Below are 21,547 nucleotides of genomic sequence, written 5' to 3' on the forward strand. Positions count from 1 at the left end.
GGCAGGGCAGTGGAGGAAGCCTTAAAAACAGCTAAAGACGAGTACGAGACCCTAAAATCTCTCGGACAACTTACGAATAAACCCTCAGGACAGAGGGGGATCTCTAATTTTCATTGCTTTCGGGGCCAATGCTCCCAGAGGGGTTCAAATGACTATCAAAATCAAGCAACCTCATGGGGCAACAATCGGTTCCAATTGTCACAGGCCTTCCCCAGAGGGCAGCGCAGAGGCCGTACTAGGGAAAGAGGCAGCCCCGCCAGAGGTGGTACACCCAGTATACAGTGACGTTCCGCTGCGGGTCCCCTCCCATGCATCCCCAGTAGAGGGGCGCATTTCCACCTTCACCCACGCATGGGAGGGGATCACTTCGGACAGATGGGTGCTGTCCACAGTGTCAGCAGGATACTGTATAGAACTACTGGGCGCCCCCACGACCATTCGCCGAGACAGAAGGTACACTCATTGGAACACCAGAAAATACTCCTCGAGGAGATCGCCATTCTGCTGGCAAAAGACGTCATAGAACTCGTCCCGGGCAGCCAGGTAAACGGGGGCATTTATTCAACCTACTTCCTTGTGGCAAAAAAGTTTTAACAATGCGCCCAGTATTAGATTTGTGCCCTGCAAACAAGTATGTCAAGCCACAAAGATTTCGCATGACTACACTACAAGAGGTAATCCCCCTACTAAAAAAAGGGGATTACATGGCAACATTGGATATGAAAAATGCTTATTTTCATATTTTAATGCGCATCAAAATGGACAACCAGCACTACCAGTTGAAGGTGCTGCCCTTCGGTATAGCCTCGGCTCCAAGGGTATTCACCAAGGTACTGGCGGCGCACCTACGCTTGGAGGCAATCCCAGTGTACCCTTACCTGGACGACTGGATCATTACAGGGGAATCCCCCCCCTTAATTTGAAGACTAAACATCCAAAGAACAATCAACCGCCTCTTCCAATTGGGCTTCTCAATCAAAGAGAAAACACCAAGCCTGGTGCCAAGCACCTCCAAAACAGTTCCTAGGAGCTATCCTAAACAACCAAGAGGGGTTGGCCTTTCCATCAGAGGAAAGAATTTGAAATCTGTTGCTGCAAATTCCTCAATATCAGGCCGGTCGCCAAATAAGGGTGCGCAAAACGATGTGTTTGCTAGACATGATGGCATCTTGCATTTACCTGGTTCCCCACGCGCGCCTGCGCATGCAGGAATGGTTGGCGAAACAGTGGTCTCAAGCAGGTGGTCAGTGGGACGATCTAGTCGTCTTTTGGCCAACACTAGTACAGAGTCTTTGCTGGTGGACAAGAGAGAATCTTACGAAGGGGAAACCTTCTACGATCCAGAGATACAGGCTGTTGTCACAACAGACGCCTCCCTAGCAGGGTGGGGAGCCCACTACCTTCACCATACAGCTCAGGGTCTCTGGTCTCACACAGTGGCTCAGAACCACATCAATCTGCTAGAACTTCTGGCAGTCTTCAGGCATTCAAACCCCTCCTAGCCAACCAGTCAGTGCAGATCCTAACGGACAGCACGACTGCAATGTTTTCCATAAACAAACAAGGGGGCACTTGTTCGCCAAATCTGTCCAAGCTTGCCCAGAAGATTTGGAAATGGGCACTGAAACGGAAGATTTACCTGTCATCCCAACATGTTCCAGGGGATCTCAATTCACTAGCAGATGCTCTGAGCAGGGATCCCCTCCCAGAAGAACACGAGTGGAAACTACACGGAGAAGTCGTAGGAGACCTCATCTCTTAGTGGGGTTTCCCCCACTATAGACCTATTCGCCACAAGCGAAAACAGGCAATGTCCAGACTTCGCATCCAGTTTCCACCAGCCAGGGTCCAAGGGGAATGCCCTATGGATGAATTGGTCTGGGATGTTTGCCTATGCTTTTCCACCAACCCCTCTGTTGAGGAAGGTGGTGAACAAGATCCACAGGGAACCGACGACGCTCATCATGGTTGCTCCTATGTGGGCAAGACAACCATGGTATCCACACCTACGCAAACTGGCGGTGTGCGACCCCATCAAACATCCGTGCCGCTACAACCTACTCTCCCAGCACAAGGGGCTAACCGTGCATCCTCAGCCCAATTCAATGAACTTGGCAGCATGGCTCCTGAAGTCAGAGTTCAGACTTCTCAATTTACCCCAGAGATGTATGGATATCTTGAAAGAGTCAAGAAAACCTAACGCAAGTCACTGTTACTATGACAAATGGAAAATATTCGCTATTTGGTGCCAGAATAAGCAAATCAACCCAGTTGATTGTGCTCCTTCTAATGTTGTCACCTATATGCTCCACCTATTGGATGCAGCGTTGGTGTTTAACTCACTGAAAGTGCACCTGGTGGCTTTATCAGCCTACACCACTTCCCATAACAAGGTGTCATGGTGGAAAGTGCCAGTGGTCAAAGTATTTATGGAAGGGGTGAAGAGAATCCACCCTCCAATTTCTAACCCACCAACAGGTTGGGACCTTAATGTGGTACTTGCTAAGCTCATGGGACCCCCATTTCAGCCCATGCACAAATCTAGTCTGAAACACCTGACTTATAAAACTGCCTTCTTATTAGCCATCACCTCCATAAGAAGGGTCAGTGAAATTCAAGCTCTCAGTGCAGGATCCTTTCTTTACTATTCATAAGGATAAACTGGTTTTACGCACTCGCCCTAGGTTCTCACCTAAGATCATTTCCAAATTCCATGTTAACCAGTCTATTGAGCTACCGGCCTTCTTCCAAGAACCCAAAAGCTCTGCTGAGGTGAAACTCCACACACTAGATGTGAGGAGGGTGGTCGTCTACATAGTAGAGGACCACCCTCCTCACAAGACCAGACTGCTAAGAAAAACAGATCAGCTGCTCGTCTCCGTAGCTCCAGGCAGAGAAGGAGATTGCGTCTCTAAGAATGCCATCTCTAAGTGGATAGTCAGATGTATCCGACTGTGCTATTCCCTTTCAGATAAAACACTGCCTTTTACGCCAAGGGCCCACTCTACAAGAGGTACTCTAGCCACTCTGGCTTTCATTGCAAATGTCCCCCTTGACAGCATTTGCAAAGCAGCTACATGGAGCTCTATTCACACCTTTATTCAGCACTACTGCATTGACACTCACTCCAAGACAGATACTCAAGTGGGACAGACGGTTCTAAGACATTTGTTCGCTCATGATCCTTCTCACATCCCACCTCCTTCTTCTAACACTGCTCGCTAATCTATGCACAGCATGTGATCTAAGCATATTCCACAAGCCTCAGAAGGGATGCATTACTCACTGTAATCGTATTTCTGATGCCTGTATCTGCTTAGATTCACATGCGCCTGCCCTTCCTCCCCTCTGAGAGAAGGCGCATGGATGCTTGTAATCTTATCTGCTTGGAGACTCTGTACTCGCACTACTCCTCATGCTACCTCATGTCAGACAAAATACAATCTGAGGGTCCTACGCGTGTGAGGGATCATGGGTACAGGGGACGTCACACTAGGGATAGTATTACTGGCACGCCCTGGTTCGATGCCCCTTTTCGAGTTTTGAAAAACAAACTGTAATACTCTGCAGCTTCCACTAGATGTTGGCCTATGCACTACAAAAAAAACTTTGTTGAGGGGACGTTATGGTTAAGTTGCCCTACCAAGAACCTGTGTACTTCATTAAAAAAAAAAGTCTATCTCCCCATTATGGTTCAAATTAAAACCAAAAACCCCCTGAAATTCGCCAGTTATGGTAAACTAAGCCCCCATACCTGCCATGATCACTGCGCACTGACAACACTAACACCCAGAGCATGAAAAATGGCATCACAAATGCTATTGATGACATCACTGACGACATCACATGTTTAGCCCCTTTGTTTCGTTCCCTGCTATATATATATATATATATATATATATATATATATATATATATATATATATATATATATATATATATATATATATATATATATATATATATATATATATATATATATATATATATATATATATATATTCAGTAAAAAAATTTGTTAAAGGGATGTTATACTTCACAGTGAAACCAAAAAACACTACACATTCCCCCATTATGGTAAGCTCAGCAACCATAACTCGCAGCATCTACGTGCATTGCTAAGACTAACACCCAGGACATCAAATATGACATCACAAATATCATTGATGACATCACATGTCTGCCTCACTTGTTTTGGTGCATTGACAAATCTAGACCAGGTGGTTTTATTCACTGACAATCACAATATAAAATTGAAAAGGTGCTATATATCAAAACGGTAACCTTGTTGTGTGTTCTTAAAGTACTTTCTTTAGGGTCTGGTCTGAGCTCATGATGCACATGCATGGGGCAGTAGCAGGCCTCAAACTCACAATTAATTTGTATACAGGAAGATAAACTTTCTGAAGATGCTGTTTCTTTCTTCCTTACTTGAGTTTCCCTGTATATGCCTCTGATTTATATGCATTGGGTCTTTATATGTTTTGTTTGTACTAGCACAAGTGTGTATTAAGTCTTGAATTGTTAGCTAGTTATTACATATTTAACATTACACAATCACCCCTGACATCTTGCTAAAAACATTATAGAAAAGAACCCCTTGTAGGTAGGGACTTTTCGTCAACATTATTTTCACATGTGATGTCATCAATGATATTTGTGATGTCATATTTGATGTCCTGGGTGTTAGTCTTAGCAATGCACGTAGATGATGCGAGTTATGGTTTCTGAGCTTACCATAATGAGGGCGTGTGTAGTGTTTTTTGGTTTGACTGTGAAGTATAACATCCCTTTAACAAAGTTTTTTTACTGAATGTACATATATATATATTTATATGTGTCAGGGATCGAAAACAAAGGGGCTAAACATGTGATGTCATCAGTGATGTCATCAATAACATTTATGATGCCATCTTTCATGTTCTGGGTGTTAGTGTTAGCAGTGCACAGTGGTGATGCCAGGTATGGGGGCTTAGTTTACCAAAACTGGCGAATTTCAGGGGTTTTTCGGTTTTAATTTGAACCATAATGGGGAGGTAGATTTTGTACAGAGGTTTTTGGTAGGGCAACTTAACCATAAGGTCCCCTCAACAAAGTTTTTTTTTTTGTAGTGAATTTTTCAGGTTTTTGGAAGTGGAACTTAATCATAACATTGTGTCAATGAAGTTGTGCTGAATTTACACTGTCATCATGCGATTGTGGGAGATAAGTAGTATAATGTACATACTTGATATACATTTAACATGGAACATACAGAACCTCCTCCCTATTGATATAAGAAAGAGGCGGACTGGGCGCCTGTTTGCGGACTGGGCGCCTGTTTGCGGACTGGGCGCCTGTTTGCGGACTGGGCGCCTGTTTGCGGACTGGGCGCCTGTTTGCGGACAGGGGGCAGATGGGATGAACATTAACCAAAGATGCAGGGGTTATCTAAAAATGTACTATTGGCTTACACAAAAAATCTGCAACGTAGGACATAAAGACATTATAAGTAGTAATAAGTAAATATGGAAACCTAAAGGTTTGAAATGAAAACGACACATTTAATAACCATGTAGAATGAAATGGATGGTGCCTCCATCGTAAGCACTTCAGAGAAACTCTGCAGCCTGGACCGACAGTGGACGGACACAGTAGGACGAAGGGAAATTACATCAAAATAGTGAGTGAAGGTCATTTTTTTTTTTTTGTATGTGTGTGTAATTGTTTTAGTATGTGGTGCAGAAATAATAATTTCTTTCTGTTGTTTTGACACAGAAATGGCTAGTACTTTGGAGTGGCTGGAGGAGAATGTTCCGCATGAGGAAATGTCTGAAGACCGCGACAATAATGGTACACACTGCTCTGTGTAGGCAAAATACTGATCAGTATTTGATAGGCATTTAATATATGTATATTTTTTTTTGTACAGACCAGGAAAGAAAAAAAAGAAAGGCCAAAAAATGAGACAGAAGAAGACAGGATGAAAAGGATTGAGCATAAAATGGATGTACTGAATGACAATTTTAAAAGTTTAAGGGAGTTGTGGAGGACTGTGTCAGAGGAAAAGTATGTTACCATTGTCCTACCTGTACCTGCCCCGCTTCTCCATTCCCTAGTGAACCATCCCCAAACTTCAAGAAGAAAATAGACGTTTTGACGAAATATCCATCCCTTCTTCCCCTCAAATCTTCTCCTCATAACCAGCCCGTGTTGAATCCTAATTACCCTATATTTGTGTCCGTATCTGTTCCCCCGCTATTTCTTTGGATTGAAGTGTGTGTGTGTGTGTGTGTGTGTGTGTGTGGAATGTTTTTGTATAGTAGTTATAGAGTTTTGTAGAAATTTTCTTTTTTAAAAAGACTTAAAATGTTCGCGAACAGCGCGCCTGTTCGACCTATCCGCAAGGAATGGAATGTGGGTGTTGTAAAGGCAGTACACCTACCCTTACTAATGTCAAGTAAGATGGAGTTAATGTTTGACCGCAACATCGGTTCAAAGTGTGCGCACATAAACAGAAAGGGGCGTCCTAGGGACATTATACCTCGCCATGCCACTTACAAACGAAATTAAACATGTTCGTAGAACACACCAGGTGTCCGGGATGGTTGTAAATGAGCAAAATGGGAGTGTGTTAAGGACAGTATACCTGTCCATATCGTCCGCAGCCAAAATGGTGGCATCCGTAGAACAGGCGCGGTGGCCGGTAAGTTCTAAGTCAAACAAAATGGAGTTGTCCTAAGGACACTGGACCTGTACGTGCAGTGAGCATATCATGTATGCACATGCGCAGTACAACCGTAAGTATAGCGAACATCACGCCTGTCCCTAACTGTCAGTCTCACTTGTGTCGCACTTTGAATTAGTTTGAGAACCCAAACACTGTCCGTAGGACATTTGCGCGCATGCGCACGTTTGTTACTCTGCATTTGCTGTCCAGCGGACTCCCATTTCCGTTGCGGATGTGTTCAGGACGTCCTCATGTGACCGCACCCACGCTGAGCGTGTGGACTAATTTGCGCAGTTTGTGTGCTTCCGCAGCAGTACAAATGAACGTCTAGACACAAGGCAAAATGTTTTAGAGTGTAAAAATATCATTTCACATATCCCAGATAATAGCTTACCTGAGGACTTGTTGTGTCAAATTTTTGTACCGCTTTGCAGGGATGAAGACGGTCACGAGGCACACCCCTCCACCCCAATAAATGGCCACACCCCCGAGCGCATCTTCATTGTCCTTCTAGCTATAGCAGATTGAGGTGTATTGCCTTTACTGCTGAAGTGACCAAAAGGAAAGTAATCGGCATGGCTTCCATGGCTGCTGTTGGTTCATTAGCCTATGCACCACCCCCAAGCCCGGCACAACCACCACCTCCCCAAGGGTCTGCAGAGAGATATACGGGTGAGGATGTAGAGAGCGAGGAAGAGGAGGAGGAAGAGAATGAAGTGGAGGAACTCCACACTAGGAGCACTCGCCGGGAGTCATGGGTGTGACAATTGTTTTCCGTTTATGGGAACATACCAAAAGCACGTGCGAACCTGGTGAGGTGTAACCAGTGCGAGGTGGTGCTGAGTCGCGTGAGACCTGGTGCGTACAGCTTTGGTACGACAACCATGAAGTGACACCTCACTTCGTTCCACACTGCAGACATTCGCAAGGTGGTGCCATGTGAAGAGTGTAGTTGATTGAGTTCCTCCACAGCATCCTCCGAGTCCGATCCTCCCACCACAAGAGACACTCCTGTGGAGGAGCGCCTCCTTCCAGCTGCCTCACAAGCCATTCGCAATACTCTTGACCCTTACCTTTCAAAGGTGATAATATTGTGTATGTATTGTGACGTCGTACTCTGCAGGGGGGAGAATTTTCGAAGTGCTTTTGAGGCCATGGTCACGGAGCACCAGAAGATCTGCTCCTTATCTAAGTGAAGCTCACCCTATATCTTTCTCTTTCTACTTGCACTATCTTATCCCTGTGGCTGCTGTGCCTTCCTTACCCTCCTTTGGCCTCCTCTCCTATTGTGTCGTGTGCTGAGAACCAATAAACGAGAAAACAACAAATTACACAAAAGGCTCTTTTCAGAGCCGCCTTTCTCAGTTTAACAATAGAACTATGAAGTGACTGTTGTAGACCCCTGCGAAGTTGCGGAAATGTTTGCGGACAGTCTTAGAAAAAAAAAAGGAGGGTGCAAGGGGAGCAAACGCAATGAAGTGTACGCTGGGAGTACGTGGTGGCTCTGAAAAGAGCCTTTCGGTGGTGTGTTGTGTGGGTCAAAAACTATGGATTGGAGAAAGCGGATTGTCACATAGGTTATTGTGAATCCAAAAGAGGTTGCAATGCATTTTGTATATTGCGAAGAAAAATCTGATTGCCAGCAAGTGTGAGATGGACTCCATCTCTGCAGAAAATGAAAGGGCTGCGAAACAAAATGTTTTCATTGTGGAATAAGGACATGCCAACATCTCTTAAAGGCACAAACCGCCTTATTCACATTGCGTCTCGCTTTCTCCATTTGTGGACCAGAAGAACTCAGCCATATTTGTTTCTGTGCAATACGGGGACAAAGTATTTGACAATTTGGAACCATGTCCATGAGCTTCACAAGTCCTTCCTTCATTGCAAATTGCAAAGAAATTCCAGAGACATGGCCTAAACTGTTTCCCCCGCAATGAATGATGAGTATATCTGACGCTCTGTCAGTAAAGTAACACAGAGAGGTACCAAGTCCAGCCACCTCATGCCACGCACGCCATGCCAGTGCACTTCCACATGAGGAAATCCGAGATCTGCAGATAAACTGCAGCTTTCTGCATGCACCTTCAACCAATGTATCCATGAGTCTCGCAAAATCCAGATCATCTGTTTGCGAGCACGCAAAGCCATGGCTGTGTGGTCTCCTGTCAGGGAGAAGACTGTCTTACTAAATCTTGCCGTTCAGAACACACCCACTGAACTTTATTGACCAATCCCTAGGTCCGCTCATTTTCATTTGCATGCGTCTCCACCCCAGAATTCCCGTTGGTGATATGCGCTGGCTGCAAACTACCGCCTTGTCCGCAGACATGTATAGGATCAGAGCGTGACAAGGGTACATTAAAGTATTATTCCCCCTTTTCCCCTTTAAGGTGGGCTCTGAAGAGATGTTTTTTTTAATTAAACATCTTGTTTTATTTTTTTTGTATTTTTTTGTCCTTCCTTCACTCCTACAACCATTACAGAACATTCTCTAAAGCAAGCGTTACGTTCCAAAATTGCATGTCCCAAAGAAGATAGCGCAACACCATCTGCTTCAGTTATCCGCATTACTTGGAACAATGTTTTTGTGGCTGCAGAAAAACATACCAGCGCGTAACATAAACGCACGCATGCCGCGATTAACCAATTAGCCCAATACTTTAATCTGGACAGAAAAAATAATTGTTGTCCCATTGTACTCTAGGGAGTAAACCAGAAAAAATTACTTTCGCAGTTGGAAAGATGTTCATGAGTGCGTCAACCAACTGTCCCAAATCTGCCAACAAAGTACGTGCAGTCACGTAGCCCAAATGGCAAGCACCGTAGTGCAAAATTACCACATGAGGAGAGGTCATCATATGCGTCTGCAAACTTGCAGAATTGCCGCAACATTGGCATCAGTCTCAGCGTCTCAACCACCTCCACTCCTCTCACATCGAAATGGTGTGCCATGCCTACGCTCTGCATAATGTTGTAAGCCATGGACAAAAATGTCGCCAATCACCAAAACCCTGACCCTCTCCACCTCTGCCAGCTTCACTGTACGCACTGTCTTTGGACACAAAAGAGTAATGTGAAGATCTGATTGGCTGATGCCTACAGTCCCCTTTCCATGCAGGATTTGCTGTAGAAACCCGTATGTAACCCGCCATACCCGCGGGCAAGCGTTGCCTACTTGCGGCACAGAACTCTTACCCAGTCCTTTCACCCTTTCCACAGCGGTAGCAAATCGAGTCCCTCATTGGACACAACTAAGCAGTCACACAACCATCCACGAATCACATTGAAAATCGCTAAATGTAACTCCGTCATCAACATTGCGCACTTCAAAATTACTGTCGATAATTCTGAATGGAAGTCGCATATCATTGCAAAGCACCTACTTCAGAAGCTACTGTGCAAGTGTTGCGAATTTCTACGAACCGCTCCATGAATGCTCACATGTATGAGTATAGAGTACAGGTATTTATATTTCAATTAGAGAACATGTGCAACCTTTATGATTTAATGTAAAACAAATTGCTGCTAAATGTGCATAGGCAATACATATAAACGCTCCCCCTTTTAAGTGCAAGATGTCCGATTTATCATTGACAAACCGCAGAACTTCGTACTGTCTTCCGCATAACATATACAAACGTTGCAAGGGTGCCTATTTAGGGCGAAACTACATTTTTTTATTAGAAAATATCGGAGTTGTATACTGTGTACGGCGTACAGTAATGCTACTTACAATGTAATCGTATGACAAAAGTAATCCCTCCCGATTGCTGTGGTGACATCTCCCTCTGAGGGTCTCCCGATTTTTCATCATCGTGCTTTTAAATTGCAAGTAGAAGTTTTTTTTTTTCCCCCCATCTACTACTGTGCCCCATCGCTTACAAACCTCTCTCCTATTGATATAGTACACCTTGTAAAAAAAAACGGGCATTTTCATAACCTTAAAAATGTTAGCAATTTTGAAGGACTTGCAAGTAACATATTGCAAATACCACATGCGCACATGCACTGGGTTCAAATATGAAACGAGAATGCTCTGACGAACTATGCACAATTAATGTGTGCAGTATCAGCACTGCTGTAAACACACAAAGTAATCAATTTTGTTTTTTTTGAATCGCAGTGAAGACTACTCTCCTGAGAATCAACAGCATCTACGCTGCAGACGACATATCCGAAGAAACCTGGTCATTTTGCAAAGAAATGTAAGTGCAGTACTACCTTTATATTGTAACTACTCCTCAAAGAGGCTGCATGGGCTATTTGTTTAATTTGGGCACCAAAGCAAATATTGACTTCTGAACCATTCTGCCTACAAATATCCATTTATTGAACAAAGAATAATTGGCAGAATGGCTCACAAATCCCTGTGTGTTTGGAACTCAAATAACGTACGTAATCCTTAGAAGGTTAGATTTAGAAAAGTAGTTGCTGTTGCAAGTTTATGGCATTTTGTTTATTAATAATGCTTCTCGTCACCACTAGCCCACTTTGTAGCCTCAACTGAAGCACATTGTACTAGAATCCAAACAGTAAAATAGCCTTGCCAAATAATTGCAAGAGTCCAATACACATTCACACACCATAACAAAGAGCTTCCCCATCAGACTCGTACACGCATGCACACAGCACACATACATTATACAACAGACCAAAGTATGCCTTCTTTTTTTCAACAGACACCAAAGAATGCCTACCAAAAAGCAACTCCGTAGGAAGGAACGCAGAAGTAGAGAAAATAAAAATAAAAGTGCCCAATCTAATCATCCATCTGTTGTAGAGTTTGTAGAGAATGTTTGAAGAAACCAGCTAATGCAGTGGGTTAGCAAAACAAAAGAAGCTTCAACTACCGAAACTTTACGTCCTCCATCAAAATGTGTCACAAAACACAAAAATGTTTGCAAAAAATCGGCTACCAGTACAGCTAATAATGCTCCTACTAATCCTGATAGTGTAACAAGAACCCATAGCAAAAAAAGTATTTTATCAAAAATGTTTCATCAGAGTCCTTCAGAATCTACTAAGAGGACCGAAATCACCCTCATCCCTTAAAACCTACTGTAGAAACTTAATCCTACAAGCTCTTGTGGACCGTGCAATCCTTCTGAAAATTATTTTTGTATTAGTGTTAAATAGGATGAAAGCACTAACAAAACTAAGTACCAAACTACAAAAGAAACTCGGCAATAAACGGAATGTGAACAAAAATAATTTTTGAAATGTTTGTGGTGGTGAATGGAGTCACACTAAAACCACAGAACCATATATTAATGAAAAAGCATACAAACAAAATCAAACTAACACAATTGCCATCTATAGCAGTGGACGAGGGTATGAGAAAAATACTACCATCATGGAACAAGAAACACTGCTTACAAAAGTATCCTCCATAAACTCAGAATTACCTCTCGATCAACAGAACTACACCATACAGTATACAAATGGCCATGCACATCAATGTGTGCCATTCCAAACAAAGCTTTCAAATCTTTACGTCAGTTCCTCAATCAGTATGTAAAAGGTAAAGACAAAAGTAAAATGAAAGTGCTGCAAAATATGGATATTTGTCCAGTCCGCAAATACACAGGACTACAAGGACATTCATTAGCCTGCATTTCTGGGCCTATTTGCAAAAGCACCTTCCATGATATCAAAAGGATATCAATACATCATTCAAGTGTAAGAAATCTAGTGTATAAAATATACTATGCAAAATCTCCAGCTTCAGAATTAGGCAATTTAAATAACACTCTTCTGCATGGTACACCCAAATACTTACAAGAAAAAATTGACCGTATTCAGAGTAAGTATTTTGGAAGTGAATTCCACTTACAAAATGCAATAGTTTTAGAACATAGTAGCAACAATTCTGCACATAGCAACCTACTATTACACACCTACAAAAAAGAAATAGTAACATTTTAAAGGTCATCGGCTGAAGTACCAAACCATGTGTTTGCGTGTGTTGCCGCAAAACCTTTTACAAAAGGAACACAAAAAATGTAGACCTAGCATACAAAATAGAAGACAATGAAGACTCTAAATGGTTTGAATTAGCTCTCTACCTTTTAGCGGAAAACAAATATGAACTAACTGAACGCCTAATATGTTGCAGTTACTGTACTACAAAATTAGACAACCACACTCCTTCACGTGCTGTAACAAATAATTTGGAATTGTTCCCACTACCAAAAATCCTGCAACAACTCTATTTGTATGAGAGCATAATAATTCAAACAGTTCACCCATTTCAAGCAATTATACGCCTTCATCCAAAAACAGCTAAATTACCTTTCTCTGAATCGGTGAAAGGCATTCGTGGCAAAGTAGTTTATTTGCCATTAGATCTAACGGAAAATGTACACATTCTAGGAGTGCAAAGTTCAATAGAGCATTCTTTAATAGTCTTGGCAAATGGTGTACCAACAAAGGACAAACATTTTTGGCAACAACTAGTGGAGTTACATAAAGTTAGACAAGCATTGCAATATCTAAAAGACAATAACGAGTACTACAAGGAAATAAATATTGGTGAAAGCTTAAGGGAAACAACTGAAATAATTGAAGAGCCATCAGAAACTGGACAATTCGAACTTCTAGATCCTGCTACAGTATCCACTCTTTTGGACCATTACACAATTCATCCATTGCATTCCAATGAAAGCCTAGATGATGCACTAGAAACTTACCAAATGCGACAAACCGAAGGGTCACCAATGAGTATATGGGGAAAAAAGTATAGAAGCACACGCTTTTCCACTGCTATTTCCTACTGGCAAAGGTGGAAGATACAATGATAGACCCACTCAGATTGGAGCATCAGAATACCGCTCTTTACGAATGTATTCGCAAGATCCCAGATTTAGACAAAATGTGGAATACATATGACACCTACTCTATGAAAGTGAATTAGCAACACTATGTTACGGAGTTGCACACATTTTGAAATCTGCAACCCACTTTCAAAATATGTCAGCTACGCAGTTAATACAAAACGTACAGGAAAAAGATGAGGTTTTACAAGCAAGTATAACAAATTTGTTTACAAACATGCGTGGTACAAAGGAATACTGGTTGCGATGGCACGGAGACGTGCGTTGTATGATCAGAAACCTTGGACCACCGACTTGGTATGTTAAGCTAAGTTGTGCAGAATATGCATGGGAAGATTTACATGAGTTCCTACGCATAGCAAACAGCAACAAAAACAACATAGATATATTAACAACTGAAGAACTTTGCCCTCTAGATCCAGTTAATGTGTCAAGATATTTCCATCATCGTTTCATTGCCATGCTACACTTTATTTGCAATAAAAATGTTCCTCGCCTTGGAGAAGTGAAACACTTCTTTTGGAGAAAAGAATATCAAGCGAGAGGAGTACCACATATTCACATGCTGTTATGGATCAAAGGTGCACCGAAATTTGGTCACGACAGTGATAGCACTGTTTTGCAGTTTATCCAAAAATATGTCACTTGTGAAATCCCTTCACAACAGACACGTAGTGAGCTGCATGGGCACATTTTACAATTTCAAAGACACAAATGTGGCAAATATTGTCGCCGCAAATACAAAAACAAAGGTAAATACTACACCAAATGCCGCTTTGGTTTCCCTAGACCAGTTACAGAAACAGGTGAAGTAAACAACTTCATGTCTTCAGTTCGACATAGTGTTAAAGGTAAATCACCTAAGAACACGTACTACATAAAAAGAAGGGAAGAATCAAAATGTATCCATGATTACAATGCAATCATTGCCCTCTTATGGAATGCAAACATAGATGTGCAGTACATTGCAGACAGTTCAACTGCTGTTGCACGATATGTTACAGCCTACTTAACAAAAGCAGAAAAAACGAGCTTCAAGACCTCTGGGATGACCTAGCATCAGACAAAACATTATTGCAGAAATTGTACAGCCTAGGCATAAAAATGCTCTCTCATAGATAATGTGGCACCTATGAAGCAGCAGATCATTTAACCGGTACTGCTTTGTATGGTAAATCAGACAACGTAGTATGGCTAAGTCTTGGTCCTGCAAAATCTAGAAAGAGTGCTGAAATCATATGAGGACATAGAAACAATTGCCAGAAATGATCCCAACGGCCAAGACATTCTAAAAAACAATTTACTGGACATATACTATCCTAACAGGAGTAGCACTTTGGAAAGCATGTGTCTATACCACATAGCTCAAAACTTTGCATACAAAAATAATGTAAAACCCGATGAAAGCAAACGTAGATATAGAGTGACCGATTGTGAAGGGAGCTTAGTGAAACTTACCAAACAAAGCTTAATTAATCATGTAAAATTGCCATTAAAAACTCCTCAACAGAAAGAACTATATTACATGTCTCTGTTACAAATTTTCAAACCATGGAGAAAAGAGGAAGACCTACTACACAACTATGACTGCTATGAAGATGCTTTCAAAGCAAATGAAAGCGCCATCACCGATGTGAACTTTACGCAGTACAAAACAATGTTACACAATGAGCAGCAAAAGGAAGAACTACTTCAGGCCCAACCAGATAAGGACTCTTCCGACCGTAGTCCCACCTTCTGTAACAGCAAGTCAAGAACCACTAGGACAACCACTAATGGCAAATGAGGCTGAAGTAGCTATGGCAGAAGTAGAAAACACCATGTATCAGTATCAAAAAGATACAGAAGACTTAAATGTACTACAAGCAAAACTTAAAGATCAGCACACCATTTTTGAAGACTGTACAAAACAAATTGTACATGGTGTACAACACGAAAATAAAGAATGTACCTGCCAAAATTACAAGCCTATACTGCTGTACGTGAGTGGTGAAGCTGGATCAGGGAAAACATTCTTAATCAAAATCATCAGCAAGTTCCTTCAACAATTGACAAACCACAAACTGTCAGCTGTTGTAACGGCCCCCGCAGGTTTAGCTGCCTACAACATAGGCTGTGTCACTTTACACCGATTACTACTGCTTCAGTAGAGCATCAAAATAAATTGGACTATTACAAACTTTCTGCAGAAGCTGCAATGGAATTACGCAGAGTATTAAAACAAATGAAAATGCTACTAATAGATGAAGTGAGCATGGTCTCCAACCTAATGTTGGCTTTGATTCACCTCCGATTACAAGAAGTACCTAAAAGTAACAACGAAGAAGTCTTTGCAGGGAAACACATTATAGTTTTCGGAGATCTTCTACAATTGACACCAGTGAAAGGTGAACCTCTTTTTTAAAACCTTAGGCCACAAACTCTGCCGGAGAACTGTTGGTAGCATAGGTAATGTCAACCTTTGGCAACATTTCCAATACAGAGAATTAACTCAGAACATGCTGCAATCTGCAGGTCTCACTTATGCCAACATCTTAAAGTATTAGAGTTGGTGTACTATCGCAAGAAGCACAAGTTGTATTGAAAAACAGGCACATTCATGCACTTTATGGCGATAATGCATGTGCAACTGATGTTATGGAACAAATGGGGCACCAAAAATGTCAATTGTATGGCCTTAATCCCAACTCTTGCAAGCTGTTTCAAATTCAATGAAACAATGTTAAATAAAGAAATGCAACCAATAATGCCAATTAGCGCCACAGACAAACTAGACGTACATGGTATGACAGTACCCATGTGTGAGCAAGCCACAAGAAGACTAAATAGTTTAGAAAATTCAACCTCCAACACAGCTGGGTTGGAAAAAATATTAAAATTATGCTTAAATTGTAGAGTAATAAACGTAACCTTGACGTCGAGCAAGGGCTAGTTAATGGAGCACTAGGTACAGTTGTTGGCTTTCAATCATACCCACGTGACAGCAACATTGTTTGTCAATATTCGCTTTGATAAAGTTTCAGAAGTGAAAAAGATAGGGCGCTCAATTGCTCGATTCCTTCTCTTCAAAGACATGTATGTACGTAGAAAGCAATTTTCTCTAACTCTTGCATATGCAGTTACCATTCATAAATCCCAAGGTCTTACCCTAGACAAAGCATTGATAGATATAGGAAACAGTCTTTAAAGAAGGCATGAGCTACGTAGCATTATCGCGCTTACGTACACTTGACGATCTATTGCTAATGAACTTTGATGCAAGTAAAGTGAAAGCTGATATTCCTTGCATTCTAGAATACAATAGACTGCGTTCACTGTACACCCGTCATCTGAAACAATATCCTGTTCCAGATAAAGTAAAACATGGTAAAAGAAAACTAAATGAAACAGAAATGCAACAGACTCCAACAGCAAATTAGTCAAAGAAAAGAAGCTAAAGTTTCAGCAATTACCACAAACATAGAAGAACCTATTGGGGAATGTAAACCAGGGCCGTCGGCAAAGAAGGAACAGAAATTCGGAAAAATGCACTCGGATACAGAACTAGCTGGTCCATTCAAATTTGCAAATGAAAGTGGGGTAAGTTGTTATGCAAATGTAGCAATGAATATTCTATTTCAATTGCCACCAATTGTTAGCAATATTTACTTGCACAGTACAGACCAATTGTGTTTGCAAATGTTAGTGCTTCATACAAAAGCAACAAACAATCCTGACAAAACAGTGTACATGGAATACAGCAAGAATTGGACGACTGTGCTGGAATGGTGATATTCACTCTGAACTTACAAGAAGATCCACAAGAATTTCTAATGTACTTACTATTAGTATTGGAAAACTTAAGCACACCTGTAAATTAAATATTCCAGATTTCATTCATGTGGAAACATACATGCACTCTCTGTAGCAATGTGATAAAGGAAGAAATCCCAAATGAGCGATTTGTGTATGTTTCCATACCAAATTGTGAAAGCATTCCATTTCAGCAACTTGTACAGAATGCAAACCATGGCAGATTATGTACTATTTGCAATTCAGACAATCGCTCCACCTTACTGATACAATCACATAGTGCCTACATAATACTTATGCTTCTACGTTATAATGCAGATGGTACCAAAAACAACTGCAAACTGACTGGATTCACACACGGTCAAGTGTCACTTGGAAAGAAAACCTTTACAACAATAGGTATAATCTACCATGCAGGAACTACAACCAATGCAGGTCACTACACTGTATACATTAAAAAGAAATGTGGATGGTTCGAATGTAATGATAGCACCATTACTCTAAAGCAAAGATTGCCAGTTAATCTTACAAATGCATATTTAATCTTCTTAAAGTCAAAATTTTATAAATAAAGTGTACTTCACGATTGCCAAAAAATTATGTGAAAGACTACAAACAGTTAGAATACGCCAATAGGTATCTAACTGCCCAAGTGGATATAACAATGACACAAATAAATTCATATCACAGATTTGTAGGAACAAATACACAGTTACAATATGCCTACAGGTATGTAACTGTTAAAAATCGACAGGAAAGCAACAAACATAACATTAATCAGAAAGATGAAGGAACCACTCAAAGGAAACAAGGAAGTAGTTAGTACCGTAGCAAAAGAAGGTTTTTTTTTAATCCGACAAGGATTCTTTTTTTCCCCAGACCCAAGGATTAGAAAAGCAAACACAGAAACTGAGCACAATGCACAGTACACTGGTTTGTACACTAAATATGAGGGTTAAAAAAAAGGTAAACTGTCTATTATGCAATGTAGTAAGTTTTCATAAAATGCAAAGACTAACATACCTTTTTTCTTTTATCACAGAAATTAAAAAAGGGATACTTCCGCGAATTACGAAAAGCATTTCAGAAATATATGTGGATTCTGAACAAAGTAAGGATTAAGTATATTGGCAGTCATTTTCTACACATGCAAATCTACACGTCTAATCTATGGTAGTAATATGCTGCAGTGGCAGGAGGCTGCCCCTTGCATCTTCAGTGTCTAATCTACGACCTACGCCTTACGACCAAAGTACAAAAAGTATACTTCCTAGCCACAACCATTGTTGCATATCGAAACCATGGTCCTTGTAAATTAGCTACTTATAAATTTACGGTTGGGACCTTCGTCTGCAGCCATGCAGCCAAGACATTAGGGCGTGCACACAACTAGCGTAATACACCACTCCCATATTCACTTATAACTTCACTGCTTATGACTTCAGTCTTGGGTGCATGGCCTTTGGGCATGCATTCAAGACTCTGGGTCCTGGCCAGAAACACCACAGCATATCAGAACCATTGTGCCTTCTCATTTCACTATATACAAAATTGGTTTTGGGAGCATGGCCTTTGGCCATGCTCCCAAAATGCTACGCCCTCCTCACAACCATCTTAATGATGTTGCATAGTACAAGTGTACCAATAGCTGTGATATGTTGCAGTAGTTTGTAGCCACAGAAGTGAGTTTGAGGCCATAGAATTATCAATGTATGGGTGTACAGTATGTAAAATGCACAGTTGCTTACAACTGCAGTTCTTATTACTTTGTTCAAATACTCTGCGTCCTGGCCACTACTACCACACCATGTGACATCCATTGCGGCATATAAGTACACTACATACAAAGGTGCTTTTGGGGGAATGGCCTTCGGCCATATACCCATCATTGCAGACCCTCCCCACAGCCACCGGACTGATGTTGAATACTAGGGGTGTCTCTGTAGCTCTGAAATGTGCTTACAAGTTTCCTTTTGGGTGCATGCTTGGGTGTATGGCATACAGCCTGCAATCATGCACCCAAAAGTACACATCTTGGCCAAAACCACCGCACTAGATAAAACCCATGTGGGCTTGTAAGTGAAGAGGTTATAGCTTTGTTGTTGGGTCCATGGCCTTCGGCCATGCAGTCAAGACTGCACACACTCCCCACAACTTAGCAATCAATAGGCAATACTACGGGTGTATCCATGGGTGTGACATGCTGCAGCGGTTGTGGATAGGGCCTACAGTCTTGGAAGTAAGGACTGTCACACCCATGGCGGCGTATTAATGAATATAATACCCATAGGAAAAAGTATTGCAATTATGGCATGTTGTCAATTTCAATGTTCGCTACTACTACGCGTCTCCTTACAACAGTAACACGTTTCCTGTGCACTGCATGGACTGAAATGCTAGCGTTATCACACCCCTCATTTTCTGTGCGTACAAGGTGGCCATAGAAAATACATTGTGAAGACAGACCCCCAGAACAAATGGATTGATCACCCATGTCTTACTGTCTGAACCTGTCCCAGTGCTCTGTGACACAGCAAAGAGTTTTTTTTTATAAATATAGCATGTGTATGCTGGTTTTTGCTCTATCGGCGGATCCAAGATGTCGGGCGCAGCCAAACAATCTGACGCAGAACACGTCTCGCAGCAGCCAATCGGCAGCGATGTTGCGTGTCCGCGGTTATGACGCGAGTCCATTAGCCAATCATTATCTTGTCAGTTTTAAAGAAAAATACTGCACGGATTCTCACCAAATTTACAAAAGCATGCTTTCTGGACCACGCCCCTATACCTGCCACAAAATTTTTGTGAAAATCCGTCCAGCGGTTTGACCTGTAGCCGTGCGCAAAGTTTTTCCTCCATTCAGTCTATGTGAAAAAGACGTTTTGGAACTTCACCCCCCCCCCCTCTCCTATAACTTTTCCCCACCTGGACCAAACATCACCGATCTTTGCAAAACAATTCAGAGTGGCCAATACACTTTTTTTGCAAAGTTTGGTGAGGATTCGTCCAGGGGGAGTGGAGTTATAAGCCGCCCAAAAAGTGCTCTTCCTATGGAAACAGCAACTTAACCATAACTACACAGCCACTACTGTAAGTATTGAAAGCACTCTTAAAGCAATTGAGTTCAAAGCAACGGCCATAGTTGAGCAGGAATAAAAGGTGGGGGGTATAGGATGACAGGCTCATAGGTGACCGGTCCTAAGAAGCAAACTCAGTCAAACCAGAGTCGTGCACCCGCATACCCACAACACTCCTCGCACTCTGCTCGCTCCACTAGCTCTGTTAGGATTGGAGTATTCATGGGCAAGGTTTACCTCTGATCATCCCTTTTTTATGTCTATTTTTAATGAGGGGAATGACCCACAAGCTACTATCCAAGCTTGTAATTAATTGCTATGCTAGGGGAAATATCGGCTATCTTTCAGTAAGAATGTATAGTTAAAAAAAAAAAACCTCGGTGTAGGGGATGGTCCCACTTCAAGGCATACATTAGTTTTCAAAAATTGATCAGCAGAGTTTGACTAGCAATGTTGTGCTAATATTTGAATGTCACTATTTGTATCCAAAACCTAAAATGAGCAACAATACAGTGGTTTTGTGTACCGCTGAAATAAGACATTAGTGAAATGAGTTAGGCTTTGCAAATGTCCAAGTATATGGTATAAAGCAACAGGGTGACAAGATAGAATATCAAGGAGTTTGGGATCAGCTCATGGGTTAAGCACCAGTTGCACAGATGTATGCAACCAGCAAGTTAGAGAACTAGGTTTGCCATCAAAAGCAGTTGGCCGTGTGTGCGATCATGTACATTTTTCAAGTGTTCACTCAATATGATGCATCTTCCCCCAACAAAATGAAAGCTAGTTGTCACTATGAGACTTAGGTGTACTAAGCTAAAGTTTACTGTAAAGCATGGAGACAATGCATTGCGTAACAAATTACATTTTTAGTAATGGAATTGCGTGACTGTCAGGAAAAAATACAAATGAACACATACTGGTCTTTGCCAGCCAGTATATAGTTGGCTTGATAAAAGTATTATCCCGATTACTTCTGGCTTGCAATTATTTGAAAGAAAAATTCTTGCCTAGCGCTCCCACACAGGCCATTGGCAGTTAAGGGTGAAGGAGATGATTACTGATGCACTCCCCATTAGCCCCTTTGAACTTGCAGTGAAAAGAGGTGGTAGAGAAACCTGAGGGCAAGAGAG

General features: G+C 41.6%; 1 protein-coding gene across 5 annotated transcripts in view; it reads left to right on the forward strand.

The window, feature by feature from the left end:
* GKAP1 (G kinase anchoring protein 1) overlaps positions 1-21,547 on the forward strand; it is a 1,031,394-nt gene that overhangs the window by 122,463 nt on the left and 887,384 nt on the right. The window contains exons 1-2 of one of the 5 annotated variants that reach the window (XM_069625872.1): positions 10,842-10,917; positions 18,380-18,448. The exons of 2 other annotated variants lie outside the window; for them this stretch is intronic. Coding sequence is in view for 2 of the 3 variants with exons in the window: in XM_069625873.1 (XP_069481974.1) it covers positions 10,916-10,917 (2 nt within the window). In the remaining variant the exon portion in view is untranslated. Of the gene's footprint in view, positions 1-10,835; positions 10,918-18,379; positions 18,449-21,547 lie in introns of those variants that run through there. 2 more of the 5 variants (XM_069625873.1, XM_069625870.1) reach the window with 2 other exon arrangements.

The sequence above is a fragment of the Ambystoma mexicanum genome, chromosome 6p, assembly GCF_040938575.1.
Source record: "Ambystoma mexicanum isolate Mex_15411 chromosome 6p, UKY_AmexF1_1, whole genome shotgun sequence".
Taxonomy (NCBI): Eukaryota; Metazoa; Chordata; class Amphibia; order Caudata; family Ambystomatidae; genus Ambystoma; species Ambystoma mexicanum.